General features: G+C 42.3%; 1 protein-coding gene across 4 annotated transcripts in view; it reads left to right on the top strand.

The window, feature by feature from the left end:
* VIRMA (vir like m6A methyltransferase associated) overlaps nucleotides 1-16,332 on the top strand; it is a 254,816-nt gene that overhangs the window by 70,843 nt on the left and 167,641 nt on the right. For all 4 annotated transcript variants that reach the window (XM_029591711.1, XM_029591710.1, XM_029591709.1 and 1 more), the window contains exon 4: nucleotides 14,195-14,243. In XM_029591711.1, the coding sequence (XP_029447571.1) occupies nucleotides 14,195-14,243 (49 nt within the window). The remainder of the gene's footprint in view (nucleotides 1-14,194; nucleotides 14,244-16,332) is intronic.

Raw genomic sequence — 16,332 nt, 5'->3', positions numbered from 1 at the left:
GAAGATTGGGCATCCAAATGGCAGATGAAATTTAATGTGGACAAGTGCAAGGTGTTGCATATAGGAAAAAATAACCCATGCTGTAGTTTCACGATGTTAGGTTCCATATTTGGAGCTATCACCCAGGAAAAGATCTAGGCATCATAGTGGATAATACATTGAAATCGTCGGCTCAGTGTGCTGCAGCAGTCAAAAAGCAAACAATGTTAGGAATTATTAGGAAAGGAATGGTGAATAAAACGGAAAATGTCATAATGCCTCTGTATCGCTCCATGGTGAGACTGCACCTTGAGTACTATGTACAGTTTTGGTCACCGCATCTCAAAAAAGATATAGTTGCACTGGAGAAGGTACAGAGAAGGGCGACCAAAATGATAAAGGAGATGGAACAACTCCCCTATGAGGAAAGGCCAAAGAGGTTAGGGCTGTTCAGCTTGGAGAAGAGACAGCTAAGGGAGGATATGATAGAGGTCTTTAAAATCATGAGAGGTCTTGAACGAGTAGAGGTGAATCGGTTATTTACACTTTCGGATAATAGAAGTACTAGGGGGCACTCCATGAAGCTAGTAAGTAGCACATTTAAGACTAATCAGAGAAAATTCTTTTTCATTCAATGCAAAATTAAGCTCTGGAATTTGTTGCCAGAGAATGTGGTTAGTGCAGTTAGTGTAGCTGGGTTTAAAAAAGGTTTGGATAAGTTCTTGGAGGAGAAGTCCATTAACTGCTATTAATCAAGTTGACTTAGGGAATGGCCTCTGCTATTACTGGTATCAGTAGCATGGGATCTTTTTAGTGTTTGGGTACTTGCCAGGTTCTTGTAGCCTGGTTTGGCCTCTGATGGAAACAGGATGCTGGGCTTGATGGACTCTTGGTCTGACCCAGCATGACAATTTCTTATGTTCTTATGAATATGCATCATCCTTTTTAAGACAAAATTTATAAGTTTAAAATGCAATTCCCCATCTGTTCTCCCAAGCAGGTACCTCAAGATTCACATGGCCTGGTTAAGTGGACTGCCTTCAAAAGAGTAACTAATCTTGAAATTAGTCAAGTCATTGCGAAAATTAATCCTGCTATTCACCCACATGATTCAATTCTAGCCTCTTCCTTGAAACAACTACATGGCATTATTATTCCAACAATCACTACATTAATTAACTATTCTCTTTCAGAAGGAATGGGTTAAAACAGTGATAAAGCCGATCCTAAAAAATAAAACTGGTAGATTCGATGATTTGGACAGCTATCGTCCAATATTGAATTTGCCTTTTCTCTCAAAAGTACTCAAAAAAGCAGTATTATCCCAACTTGTAAACCATCTGAAAGACCAAAATATTCTCTTTCCAAATCAATTTAGATTTAGGAAGCATCGTTCAATGGAGACATTACTCCTCTCATTAATGGTCTCTATTTTTATGAGGGTTTGATGCGATGAATCTTATTTTGTCTTGCTAATTGACTGAACTGTCGCTTTTGACACTGTGGACCATACTCTGTTGTGTCATCAGCTGAGAAACATTGGGATTGACGATAGTTTTCTCAGATGGTTCGACTTCTTCCTATCTAATAGATCATTCCAAGTCAATTTGGAGAATCATATATCTGAAAGTTTCCATACTGATACAGGTCTCCCTCAAGGCTTAGCTCTCTCAGCAACACTATTCAATATTTACATCAGTAAATAAACACATTTTACGCCAAGTTGCGAATATTACATTGGTTGAAATCTCAACTTTCGAAGACTTCCGTACTGTATTGCAAACTCTAATTTTCTCAAACCTAGACTACTATAACTCCTTATTACTCTGTCCTCCTGCATGTCTTTTAAAACCATTACAATTGTTACAAAATGCTGCAGCAAGACTTTTGTTAGGAACTAGAAAATTTGATCACATTAAACCCTTGTTGATTTCACTGCACTGGCTACCAGTACAATACCAAATATACTATAAAGTATTAACGATAATATTCAAAATCATTCATTCCAGTAACAGTGGTATGATTGGCATGATATTACAAATATACACACCTCAATGAACACTAAGATCTCAAAATAAAGGACTATTGACCGTTCCTACAATGCGGAGCACACATCTGACACAAGTAAGAGATTGTATTTTTTCCATAGCGGGTCCAAAGCTTTGGAACTCTTTACCTGAGATATTACGTTTGATACCAGATAGAAAGATTTAAATGTGAGCTGAAACCATGGCTATTAAAAAATGCATATAACCTAACTTAAAAACAGCAGAATGTAGAGAGCTACAATAACAGGAAGGACAAGAGATATTAACTGAAGCATGAGAAGTAAATGCAACAAGAGAATATAAGAATCTCAACGTAACATACTGGGGCAGATTTTAAGAAGTTGCGCGAGCGCGTACTTTTGTTCACGCAGCAGGCTCGAACAAAAGTACGCCTGATTTTATAAGATACGCGCGTATCTTATAAAATCTGGGGTCGGCGCGCAGCCTGCCTCCGTTCCCTCCGAGGCCGCTCCGATTTCGGAGCGGCCTCGGAGGGAACTTTCCTTTGCCCTCCCCGCACCTTCCCCTCCCTTCGCCTACCTAACCCACCCCCCCCCCCGGCCCTATCTAACCCCCCCCCTTACCTTTGTCGGCAAAGTTACGCCTGCTGGAAGCAGGCGTAACTTTGCGCGCATCGGTCAGCAGCCCCGCTCCGTCCTCCGGTCCCGGGGGCTGGTCCAGAGGCCTCGACCACGGCCCGCCCCCGAAACGCCACGTCAGTAGGCCACGCCCCCTTACAAAAGCCCCGGGACTTGCGCGCACCGACGGCCTATGCAAAATAGGCGCGCCCGGGCCTTTGAAAATCCGCCCCACTGCCTAATATGTGAAATCGGTTATATTATTTGATGTCCTAGTTCTTTAGTTAATGTTTTGGAAAATTTAATTTGTTGTTAATGCCTGTTTATGAATACTACTGCTGTCAACTGTCATTATTTGCTGATTTATAGCTATGAATCAGGCCAATACAGTAAGGAGCGGTAGGAAGAGCTGCGTTAGTGCCGGGCACACCCGTGGTTGCCGCACGCACAGTCCAGCTCACCTACCGCTCGATACAGTATGTAAATAGCTTGCAAATGCAAGCTGCGTCTAAGAAGCGTCCTTGAAGCGTTAGACCCACGCAACCCATTTTACTGTATAGAGCGCTATACAGTATCCTGGGTGCGCTGACCTAACGCTTCACGGACACGCTGGTATCTGACATTTCAAATGACATTTGAAATGACAGGTACCAGGAAGTGGACAGTTCTCCTACGCTCGAGATTGCCAGTCCTCTCTCCCCTCCTCCCGAAGCAAGCAACGAAAGCGGGAAAAATCGAAAAAACGGGAAAAAAAAAAAGCGAAAACGAAAAAAAAAGTAGCAAGAGAGAGAGGGGAGAGAGGACGGGCAATCCTACGCTCGGGATTGCCAGTTCTCTCTCCCCTCCTCCCGAAACAAGGCGCGAAAAGCAGCCTTGCTTCGGAAGGAGGGGAGAGAGGACTGGCAGTGTAAAGCAACGAAATGGCTTACTTTTTTTGCAGCCCCCCTCCGGAGACGGACATCGGCGAAGACGGACCGCTGCTCCCCTGCCTCCAGCTGCCCGCGAAGATGGATGCCTGCACGGGCGAAAGCGGCCCCTGTGCGTGCAATTGGGCCGCTCAAGACGTGACGTCACATGCTGTGACGCCAAACGTCAGTGACGTCACGACTTGAGCGGCCCAATTGCACGCACAGGGGCCGCTTTCGCCCGTGCAGGCATCCATCTTCGCGGGCAGCTGGAGGCAGGGGAGCCGCGGTCCGTCTTAGCCGATGTCCGTCTCCGGAGGGGGGCTGCAAAAAAAAAGTAAGTCGCTCAAACGAATAACCAAGTAGCCATGCTCTCTATGAACAAACAGTTGAATTACAGGATCATTGACTCTCTGTCTAGAGGCAATGAAAATATGTGCATGCAAACATCAAGTTGCCCTACAACTTCCCTTCCAGGGATCTCCAACACATTAGCAGATTGCCTTATTGCTTTTTGACCACACAAATGGTCTTTGCAGCAGTTGATGGTGGATGGACTATTCAGTCTATGGGGACTTCCAGCAATCAAACTCCATACGTCTGAGGAAAACAAAAAATGGAAAAGATTTTGCTCCATTCTTCCCAGTGAATTCGGATCCACTCAGGATGCTTTTCTACTCAATTGGAATGCAGATCTTATGTATGCTTTTCCACCAATTCCACTGATAGCCAGAACGGTGCAAGAAGTGCTCAAAGACCAGGCCTGTTTGATCCTCATAGTTCTAGCATGGCCTAGACAGTTCGGTTTGCTTATCTAATACAGCTGTCCAACAGTCCTCCGATGTCTCTTGGTTCACAACTATCCTTCTCTCAAGGAGAGAGATGCCTATTTCATCTGAACCTTTGTTCCCCCAACTTGATGGCTTGGATGTTGAACACTCACTGATTGCCCACTTTTCCTTACCCAAAGAAGGTTGAGGATATAATAATGTCTGCCAGGAAGCCATCTACTAGAAGAGCTTATTGATTTAAATATAAACAGTTTTTTTCTTGGTGTCGTAGACTTCCTTAGACCTATTCACATACAAATCAAAAGATCTATTTAAGTAGTTCTCTCTGTCTTCCTCCAGTCTCAGTACCTCATCAGCAAGAATACATCTCAGTACCATAGCGACCTATCATTTTGAAATTGAGAGTAGGCCAATCTTCACTCATCCTTTGGTATCCAAGTGAATGAAAGGCTTATGGCATACTAAACCTCCAGGAATCAAACCTCCAGCTCCATGGGACATCAGTGTGATTTTGGCACAATTAATGAAACCAATCTTTGAACTACTGGAGTCTGATTCTCTCAGATTTCTCACATGGAAAGTATTAATCCTAGTTGCAATCATGTCAGCCAGAAGAGTCTGTGAGCTCCATGATTAAGTTCATTTCTCTCTTTACAAGCAGCTCTTCCACAATAGGGTAGTGCTCTACACACACCCAAAGTTTCTATCAAAAGGTGATATCAGTTTTTTATATTAAGCCATTTTCTTACCTGTTCTTTCTGAGACCCCATGTACATGAAGGAGAGAAAGCCCTTCATTCCTTAGACTATAAAAGAATCTTGGCTTACTACAAGAAAATAATTCAGCGATATTGTCAGGCCTCACAGTTATTTGTCTGTTATGATCCTAACCGTCTGGACGAAGCAAATGCCAAACGAACATTGTCCAATTGGCTAGCAGATTGTATTATACATTGTTATGTTCTAGCAGGCATTCGGATCTATCAAGGTTCATTAAGTGAGAGCCATTGCTACATAAGTGGTTCATCTGAAAGCAGTACCTATTGAAGACGTTTGCAAAGCTGCAGCTTGGTTTTATGTGCACACCTTCATGTCCCATTTCCGGTTGGACTGTGTATCAGAAAGTGACAGTAAATTTGGACAAGCAGTTTTGTGTAGATCACCTAGTAGTCCACTCTCCATTGTGAGGTTTGGATTGCTTATTCAGTAAACACTCCACTGCAGCCCTCTGCTTGGTACTCTGAACATGTTATGGCTAATTCAGCCTTGTTTATCAATGGAGAAAGCAAGTTTATTCATCATTTACAATAAGCAAATTAGCCACACTGAATATCTACTTGCCTTTCAGGGAGAGTCGACTATTTAGCTAGATTTAGGTCTAATATCTACTGAGGGGCTCACGAGGCAACACCCACGTGGGAATTCCAGCACATGCTCAGTAGAGCAAAAGCTCTATTTGCTTAAAGAGAATGGTCCATTCAGCACTGTTGGGTGATGTAACCCACATGTCATGGCTAATTCATCCTGCTGTCTGGAGAACCTTATTTATAGTAAGCAGACTTGCTTTTCTGTATATGTAAGTGGACTAACATGGGAGCCACATTGCTTTCTTTAATGTCTCAGGTTATGAAGTTGTCTCTGCACCATTAGGTAGCAGTGACTGCTTCCTTGGCAAGGAAACTAATGAGGCTGCAGCACTTTCCTGGAGCTTTTTCTTTCATTTGTTTGGCTTTTGAAAATGTTTCCCCTTAGCTAAGTTGCTGCTGTGTAGACTATCTTTGGTTTGGTTAAAAGCTACATCTTTATGTATTTTACCGGGTTTTTGCTTTGTGCCCCCCACCCCCAATTCTGTTTATTTGCCCCGACGGCCTTGATAATTTGAGAGTGCTGTGTGCTTTCCCTCTTTTATCCCTTTTCTCAGCTTAACTGTTACAGCGATAGTCCTTAGGCAGGAGGCATTGGTTGCAGCTCTTGCTAGAGCCCAGTGCAAATGTGAGCACCTGGCTTGAATTTTCGAAGGGAAACTCCATGGAGTTTAATTCTCGCCCTCCCTATAAACTGCATTTCATTTCTTATTTCTTTCTGTTGTGCTACATCTTTGCTATAATTGAGCATTTTGTCTTATTTGCTTCTCATTTACTCCTTATCAGACATGATGGACCTGATGGGCTATACTCCTCTTGCTAGTGAAAATTGGCTCTTGACATGCAGGAGTATGGTTAGGATGCATTTGATAAATGTTTGTTCTTTTAAAGTCAGCTGTGGGTTGGAAATGCAGGTTTCAGCATCTATACAAGAGCTAGCTCTGACAACCTTCTGAAATTCATGCTTATGACATGCATAATATGGCATTTTTCCACCATTATTTTGTTTGAAAAACTAAATAAGTATAAAATTATTGGGGGCATTTTTGTTTTATTTGCTTGGTTACATGGCAGTTTATAATTTTATGTAATAGAAAAAGTGCTCTTGTCAGCAGTAGATGGGGGGGGGGGCGGGATTACTGTGCCAGATTTGCCTTCCTTTAGTGTTGGAGTTATAGTCTCATAGGTTACTTGGCATTAGATAAGGGAATTCATTTTTTTTCTGGTGGATTGGCTTCTTATATGAAAAGCTTCTTTCTCTTACATAAATGTGCATGTTTGTGTACGTCCTTTCAAAAATTCATACATTTTGTTTTATGTCACCAAAGGAAATAATCTACATCCTTTCTGTGTTCTTGCTTGGCTCTGTCCTTCACACTTTCCACATGCGAGACAAAAGAAAAGTATCACTAAAAGGAATTAGCTGAATCCATTATTCAGAATTTGACTAGTTATTAATGCCTAAATCCCAGCATTGGGAATTATGATAATTTAATTTTAATTTATGAAATATAGAAACAGATACAATCATCTTATGTGTATATATTTACATTTGTGTATAGATGTAAAACAAATGCATATGTATACATGCACACTTTTTTTTTAAATTTTGCTTTATATTTGAGTATATACAATGCAAAGTGCTAATTGCCATGAATGTGACCTTCAGTTGTGGGTTGAGGGCAGCCTCTGGGGATGCCAGACAGCTCAATGGTCCCATGCATCATCCTTAAATTCTCAGAGGAAATGAACACACTTGGCTATTGCCCAGTTTTACTTTCACAAATTGGGGTCATATCAGAGCAGACACACACCTATAAAAGACAAGTTGTTTAGAGCAGTGATTCTCAACCTTTCATGATTACTCTATCCCGTCAGGAGTTTCAGATGTCTTGTTGACCCCCAGGGTCACAAATTTAAAATTCACAGCGCATACTGTGAGGTGAATATTTAGCGGATAAGCTTAGACTTAGCTGGCTAAGTGGTGCCATTTTAATATTCAGCCACATTCTGTGGCCACTGCTCTGCCGGATAAATATTATACGGCTAAAGAGTTATCTAGCTAAGTGGGGGGTGGTATGAGGATGATTCAGGCTAGACGTATTTATCCAGCTAATTTGGCCGGATAAGTGCTGATATTCAGACTTGTCTGGTTAAGTTAGCTGGATAAGTTAGATCTGCTCAATAGCAGGTCTAAAGTTAGCCAGATAAATGTATTTGTCTGTTAGATAGCCAGGTATAACTTGCTCAGCTGGATAGCGGCTGAATATAGACCTCATTGTTTATATTTCAGTATGATATTTGGGCCTGTTTTTCAATTGCCATTTAACTGCCAGATAATAAGTACGCGTACATACACATATAGCTCTGATTCTGCTAATTTAAACAGGAAGTAACTCCATTATGGCAGGTGTATGTTACATGCATACCCTCTGAAATTCCATAAGATAATATCCCACAACTCAGAGGTCAATTAGGACACAAATGTCCCAATAATTAATTATTCAGAACATATTTAACAATTTACAAAAATGTTTTTAATTTTTTATTTGTAGCGTCCAAACCTTGTGCTATTCATTTACATATGGTTTATCAATTCTTCATAAGAATAATTCTTTAGAAATATAATCCCCACTCATACAAAAACCCTCATTCATACCTCATACATACATCACCCACATTTAAACCATGATAAAAAATTTTTTATCTCAAAATACCAGATGTTATATATCTCTTAAACACAGATGTGTCAGAGTTAGCTCCTATGAGAATTGATAAATTGATTGTATTTGAAAAGTGGTTAAAAATTGATTTAATTTGCGTTTAATATAGGTGGAATTTTGCGACCTGAACTGTGCTTATGACTTAAGGGTGTGAGTCAATGGTGATCCAAATAGCATGTTGATGAAATTAAGAGTAGAATATGGGAGTGATATTTGAAAAAGAGGGATGATTTATTGAATCTCCCTGAAGAAGCCTTGTGAAACAAGGCGAAACGAGGCTCTCGTTGGAGGAAATAAAATCGCATATAAAATGAAGCTATATCAACCCGTGACTAGGAGGAAATAAAATCGCATATAAAATGAAGTAATATTAACCCGTGTTTAAGTATAGAATTCTGTGTAAAGAGAAAATAAAATTATATGTAAAGTAAAAGAAAACTTATTGCCGATTTAATATTAAATTGTATGTACTGTATGTATGTACTGTATGTATTGTACTGTATGTATTGTATATACCCCGACTAAAGATACGACCCTCGACTGACACGCCCCCTGAACTTAATAACCATTACCCCCCTCTTCCCCCCCACATCACTGTACCCCCCCTCCCACCCTCCTCCTCCCCCTCCCACCCTCCTCCTCCTCCTCCTCCTCCCAACCCAACCCAACACCCCATCCTCCTTCTCCCCCCCAATACCATATACCCGACACCTTTGTGAATAGTTAAAGACCGGACACCTTGTGAATAGCTGTAAATCTAAATAATGTTTACCTATGTTTATCTATTCTAAATTATTGTAAAGCCTGTTGCTACATTATCTATGTTTATCTACTCTAAATTATTGTAAAGCCCGTTGCTACGTTACGTTACACTGTGAACCGGGGTGATGTTTTTAACGTGCCCCGGTATATAAAAACCTCTTAAATAAATAAAAATAAAATAAATAAATAAGTATAATGTATTTGTGTTTAAGTTGAAGTACACATCTGTGTTTAAGAGATATATAAAATCTGGTATTTTGAGATAAACATTTTTTTATCATGGTTTAAATGTGGGGATGGGTATATGGTGGGTGATGTACATATGAGGTATGAATGAGGGATTTTGTATGAGTAGGGATTATATTTCTAAAGAATTGTTCTTAAGTATTGATAAATCATATGTAAATGATAGTGTTTGGTCGCAACAAAAAATTAAAAACTTTTGTAAATTGTTAAATATGTTGTGAATAATTAATTATTGGGGACATTTGTTTCCTAATTGACCTCTGAGTTGTGGGATATTATTCCATTATGGCAGGGGCACATTTCTTATGATGCTTTATTGCCACTTTCTGATAAATTGATGCCAGTGTGAAGCTTGTGGAGGAGCTGCAGCAATGGGGAAGAAGTGTCAAACAGGCCAAGCTTACATTGGTCACTTCATGGAAGTATTAAAAGTGGACACTGCTCTACTCACGTCACTTCTCCCCACATCCAAAAAAATGCCAAAAATAGTGTGTTGTATTTTAGGTATACATATTACATGCAGAGAATAGAGCTAGTGCATACAGCTGTGCTCTTTGTCAATAATTACCACAACTTTAAATACAAATAAAATGCACATCGGGCATAAAATAATTTAGTACTTACGGAAGGCATATTATGGTATCTAAACTGGATATAAAGTGTGTGTAGTCTTTTCATTGGGGTTTTTTCACCTCAGTATCTTGTCTGACTTCTGATTTCATTTCCTGGTTCTCCTTTCCATTTTGTCTTTTCTTCAATTCTTCTCTTCATTCATTTCTTCCCCATCTGTCTCCCAGATATCTTTCTTTAATCTCATTTCTCTCCCTTTATTACCAGTTTACCTCTTACTCTTCCCCATTTCTCTCCTGCCATTTCTTTATTTCCCACATTTCCATGTCTTTGCTTCTTTTCTCATTGACCAATCTGAGCCCGCCATCTCTTCACTGCCTCTCAGCTTACCCCATATCACTTTTCCCCCTTCCTCCCTTCCCCCCCCCAAACACATGCTGTACTCTTTCCTCAGTTCCCTACATTTAAAACTAATCGGAGAAAGTTCTTTTTTACTCAACGCACAATTAAACTCTGGAATTGGTTGCCAGAGGATGTGGTTAGTGCAGTTAGTGTAGCTGGGTTCAAAAAAGGTTTGGATAAGTTCTTGGAGGAGAAGTCCATTACCTGCTATTAATTTCACTTAGAGAATAGCCACTGCCATTAGCAATGGTAACATGGAATAGACTTAGTTGTTGGGTACTTGCCAGGTTCTTATGGCCTGGATTGGCCACTGTTGGAAACAGGATGCTGGGCTTGATGAACCCTTGGTCTGACCCAGTATGGCATTTTCTTATGTTCTTACTTCCCTGCTTGTTTTCTCTTCCCACCTGTCAGCCCCCCAACTCCTAGCCCTTAGCTCTTTCCACCCCCATCAACCTAATCTTGTTCTCACCCCCGTGGCATCTGGAGAGCAAACGCAAGGCAACCATCACCAGCATGGAAGTAGTGGGACTCAAGAAAGGCAGCAGGCATCCTGGGGAACTGTGAAAGTGCTGCAGGTCCATCTCCTTGGCCGGGCCTCCCTTTCCTTCTATCCCTGTACGGTCTTCATTTCTAATTGGGAGGCCCATGTAACAGGAAGACAGGAGGAACAGGAAACAGTGCTTTCCCTGATCCCTGCGGTGCCTGCTGCCTCTGCTTCAGTTTTGTGACCAGCTGTGCTTCTCCTACTCCTCTCATGCTTGTCGTGGCTGCCAAAAGACTGCGAAATGCTGCAAGTGATCTGGGAAGTGGGAGAGAACAGTGGCAGTGGATCATTGAAAGAAAGGAGGTTGCGACGTCTGTGGCATTGGAACGTGATCATCTCCTTAAGTTGGGACTCCCTTCTCCCAGGCAGCAATGGTGGTCTGACAGGCTTCTCAGTATCTCTGGTTGAGAATCGCTGGTCTGTATAAGCAGCTCCGTCAGTGGGACGGCCTTCCATTTTGCTGGACTTTTGTGGCCAACTATTGGCTGTTTACCCACAAAAAAATATGCCATTAGCAAATAGTTGTAAGTGAGCATTTCTGACTGCTTAAATGGAAGGCTTGGAAGGACTTCGCGGTGATGTCCTTGTTAGTTGACTTTTGGTGCCTGCTATTTCCTAAAGGCTGTGGCAAATGGGTCTTCCTTGCAACACATCCTGGTGATTTGACACAGTCTGTCCTTTCATTGTTGTGTTCGGACAGGCCTAGTGTCCAAGGACCTGGAGTTGTACTGCTTTTAATGTAAATTGTTACTAATGATTACATATAATTAAGAGCTTAGGTTTAATGCATAACAGGGAAGGGCAGAAGTTAAATAGCCTAAATTACTCTTTGAAGCTTATGTTTGGTGGTTTTAAGAAACATAAAAACTTGTGTAATTTGTGTTTTCTTAGGAAGAGTTAATTTAGAGCGTATGTATCAGGATTGAAATAGCCAGTGTGCACTATATAGTGGGCAATAATTAAACTAGACGCTTTAGTGCAAACACTGCGGGCACTCTTCAGCCGTGGGGTTTGCACCAATACGGAAAGCAAAACTGCATGTGTAGTTTTGCTTTGATTATTGTCTCTGGCGGGGGTGGGGAAGTACCTGCAGAGATTTGTGGTTAATTTTTTTCCAGCCAAAATAATATATGTAGTTTTGAAAATCCAATGCTATGTGCCCTGTTCCCCCCACCTAAACCTGCCTCTTGGATTGCCTTTGCAGCATGCAGATAAGTCTGTGTGTGGGGGGAACAGTGCACATGCTTTTATACTTTTATGCACATGGAGGCTGGGCAGTTTTCAAAAAGCTCCTCTTCTCTGGGAAAATAGCGCCAATGGCTTGACCTCTTCTTGCATCTTTCTCTAGGTCAGAGCAGGGGCAGTGGAATGCCTTTTTGGTTGGGTGGGAGGAACCAGCCAAGTTCTGTCCCCAACTTCGCCTGCCAGTTTCTTACTTTTACCTTCACAGTTAATGTCTATTTTTTCTTACGTACGGTCTTTGCATAAATCATTCCCAGACCAAGAAATAAAATGCTTAATGCTACAAAAGCAGACATAGTGGTAAAGAAGAAAATGGCAAAAATACCTTTACTAATAGAAGTAGATATAATCAGAGACTAAGAAAATGTGGCCTAAAGATACACATACAGTCCTATGGGCTGTACTCGCCTGTTTAAAAAAAGAATTCCAAGCTCACCTTGATTTGTTGCCTGTAGATGTTATACCATACAAGCTTCAGAAAGAAGCTGTTTGGCACAATGCAAGTATTAAGAGCACTAGCAGAAACTTTGAGAGACTGAGATCAAACCCAACATACTGTACCCTGGCTTAATAATGAGGCCCATTCTTGTCATTTTATTTTCAACACAAACCCAATATAAATGCTGTGCCTCCAGTTCTGTAAATATATACTCTATATACACACTCACTCACACTCTCTCACACTCACACTCTCTCACACTCTCACACACACACACACACTCACACACATTCTCCTCTAATAATGGGGGCAAAGCAAGATATTTTCCCCTATGTCTCACCATACAAAATATTCTGGAGTTATCTAAGTAATAGTAACACATGCTCCTTCCACTACCAGGCACATTATGAAATAATAGAAAATCCTGCAAAAAAACACCAACTCTCAACACATATGTAACAAACCCTCAGCAGCACTAATTCACAGGACTTCAAAAGCAGCAACCCTACTTATGAAAAGGCAGCATTAAAAGTATTATAGTGGGCCTTACAACGCTAATACACCTCCTGTTGGGAAAACAGTGAAAAAGTCTGCTACAGATACCTACACACTAGCAGAATACCTCAACTTGGTTATACTTGCAGAACACACAGACCCTTACCAAATACAGAGTAGTTGTCCAGAAATTACAATGTGTAGACAAAAAATGAAATGGAAACTCCGAGGAGCCAATAACCCCACCCCCCCTCCCCAAAACAAGTAAAACAATGAAGGCTTGGTGGCCCCAACACAATACCCTCCCTAAAACCATGGTGAGGCTTCTCATCTCGGCCTCTTTCTTCCTGCCCCTAGTTTTCCCCCCTAGCCCCTTCAGTACCCCACCTTTCTCCCCATCCCCCTCTTCTGATCTGGCAGCTTCAGGCAGTAGCTTTGCAAAAGCAGTGGTGGGGATGCCTTTTATTTGCAGCTTGCTTGCAGTGGAAGCTGCATCTTCTGACTTCTGCCTCAAGCAGGCTGCACTGAAGAGGAAGATCGGAGCGTTGAGTAGTAGGAGGGGGTTCAGGAAGCGGGGAAGAGTCTCCTTACTGCAGCTGCAGATCCGAACTGATGCCCAGACTTGCTGGGGCCGTGGCCCACTTCATTCTGGCGCTAATGTGTCAGCGATAATTAGATTGGTCTAGAAGCTGGGTTGACTCTTTGCTCTTCTCTGATCTAGAGGAAGTATGCAACTCAAATGCAGCTTTGGTTTGTTTTATTTTGAAGTAATTTGGTATGCAAGTCATGAAAGCATTTATTCTCAGAACTGCCAGCCTGATTCCATGCAGTCTGGACTGGAGTAAATGGGCAGTGCAGAGTGAAGCCCCTTTGCAAATAAATCAGTGCATGTAAAAATAACAGTGAGCTTATAGGCGAGAGCTTTCAGTAATATTCATATTTGTAACAGGAGAGCCGGCGCGTACAGCCCCTGGCTGGACCTGGATGCTTGCTGAATTCCCGAGCGATACACTTCATTAAACTGACTGTTAATGTGAAGAAGAAAACATTCTAGCTCAGGCTACTTTGACCATAATTATCTTTGTTTTTTTTCCCTCTTGGCAGCCTTGAATATGATGAGAGCAAATCGATCATTTTTAGGCCCAGTGCAAAGGTAAGAACTGCAGGTGCTGGCACATGGTTTTCTGTAGTGTTTGCCTGGGTATCATGTTAAGAGACACAGTTTTAGCACAAAATATTCTTGCTGTTAATATTTCCTTTTCCACATCATGCTGCATTGCAATTTGTTACTTAAGCAGTCCTAGTTTCCATTATTGAGCAAATCTGAAATGCATTCAGTGTTTTGACCCCATCCATGAACTTTTTTTGGTCTCTCTTGCTTCCTTTGTAGGTCTTATTTCTCAGTTTCCTATTTGTTTTGTCATTGTGTATTTTATTTCTTATACATTTATCCCTTTTTTTCTTTTTGCAGAAAATAGAATGTTAACATATTCTGGCCATAGCCCCACTTATGAAAGCTTTTTCCTTTCATCCACACATCATTTTGTCATACTGCTCTCATGCTTTACTTACATCTGTGATGCTTCTATGGGAGGTTATGATGACTGACTGTACAGTAGTGCCTCATTTACTTAGATTCCTAACGGTGCAGAGTGACTCAGTAGGAGCTCTGATCACTAATATTTCCTCAGGAATGAAGTAAAATTCAGAATGGAAAAGGGGAATTGTAGTTTGTGTTTTTTCAGATTACCGATTGAATTATTTGCACTTTATTTTGCTATCAATGCTTAAATAAAATTTGATAGTGGCCTTATTGATTGCTTCTTTAGCAAAATGAGCTAAATACTGCTTTGTCAGTGGTTTCTCCTCCCCAATTACATGCTCTGATTTCCAAATAGCTGCGTACATAAGCATACGCACACCTTAGTGCACAACTGGCCGCTTAGATCTCTGCGCGCCGAGGCGAGTCTGTGCGTGCTCGAGAGGCATAAACAGGCTAAACGCACAAGCTACAGAGGTTATGGCCCCAGCAGCAAAGAAGTTCATACGACACTCCCTTTGCCTGTCATATTAGGGCTGCACAGTCTGACCTGGAATCTTGCTTGTGTCAGCACTGTGAGGAGGCCCAGGGAGGGCTGGATTCTCAAAACATTTCCAAGTCCGGCCCATCCCAGTCGGAGGACGGGTCAGCCATGACCTTATCTGGCAGCAACCCCGGACCTGAGCAATTCCAGGCCTGCATCCTCCCGGGAGAGGGCAGATCAGCGGCCCCTGCCCCGGTTTCTACTGGGCCAAATATGGTCCCGGCGGCCTTCTCTTGGTTGGAATTTTTTCAGGGCCTCCAAGCCTTTGTTCAAGCGCAGTCAGCCCCTGCCCCTGCCTAGGCTGAGCCCCAGCTGGGAAGGCTTCACCCTCCCATTCCTGTCAACATGCCTCGCCTCATCAAGGGTATCCCTGACAGGGACCCAGCACCATGACGACGGGGATTCATTGGAGGATGGGGAAATCCCTCCAGGGCTGGAGCCATCCCAGACCATGCTTTGATTTTTCCACAGAGATGAATTACCAACCCTAGTCTCCCAGACCCTGAAGACTCTGGGAGTTCCGGGCATGGACCCTATGTCTGAGCCAAAGAAGAACCCCATTCTGGGGTGTCTACGGAAGCCTCTTGCTGTTTCCCGATGCTGGAAGCCATCCAGGAGTTGATTGATCTGGAATGAGACGCCTCAGAGGCAAGTTTTAAAGGAGGTTGGGCCTTGGAGGCCTTGATTCCTCTGGACCCAGCAGACAAGGAATGCCTGCATTTCCCAATAGTGGACAACCTGGTTTGTGCCTTCTCAAAGCGAACAGCAATCCTGTAGAAGGATGCTCACGATAGGCGGTTGGAATCCATCCTTAAGCAAGCCTTTGACGCAACAGCAATGACACTGCAGATCGCTTCCTGTTGTGCCCTGGTGGCTTGCCCGGAGAGGCGATCGAACCCGCTGCAGCCTTCCTGGCAGATGCAAGCTCAGACCTAGTGCCTACCTTGGCCAGAGGAGTAGACTCAGTGGTGGTGGCCAGAAGACAGTTATGGTTGCGAAACTGAATAGCAGACACAACTTCTAAGGTGAATCTCACAAAGATGCCCTTTAAGGGAACCCTCCTAATCGGAAACAAATTGGAGAAGTTAGCCAGTAAGTGGGGTGAATCTCCAGTGCCCCGGCTACTGGAAGATAAGAAAAAGAGGTTGCAGCGCCCTT

Source organism: Rhinatrema bivittatum, chromosome 2 (genome assembly GCF_901001135.1).
Source record: "Rhinatrema bivittatum chromosome 2, aRhiBiv1.1, whole genome shotgun sequence".
NCBI lineage: Eukaryota > Metazoa > Chordata > Amphibia > Gymnophiona > Rhinatrematidae > Rhinatrema > Rhinatrema bivittatum.
Note: the sequence above shows the minus strand (reverse complement) of the source record. Positions and strands in the feature narration are given on the sequence as shown.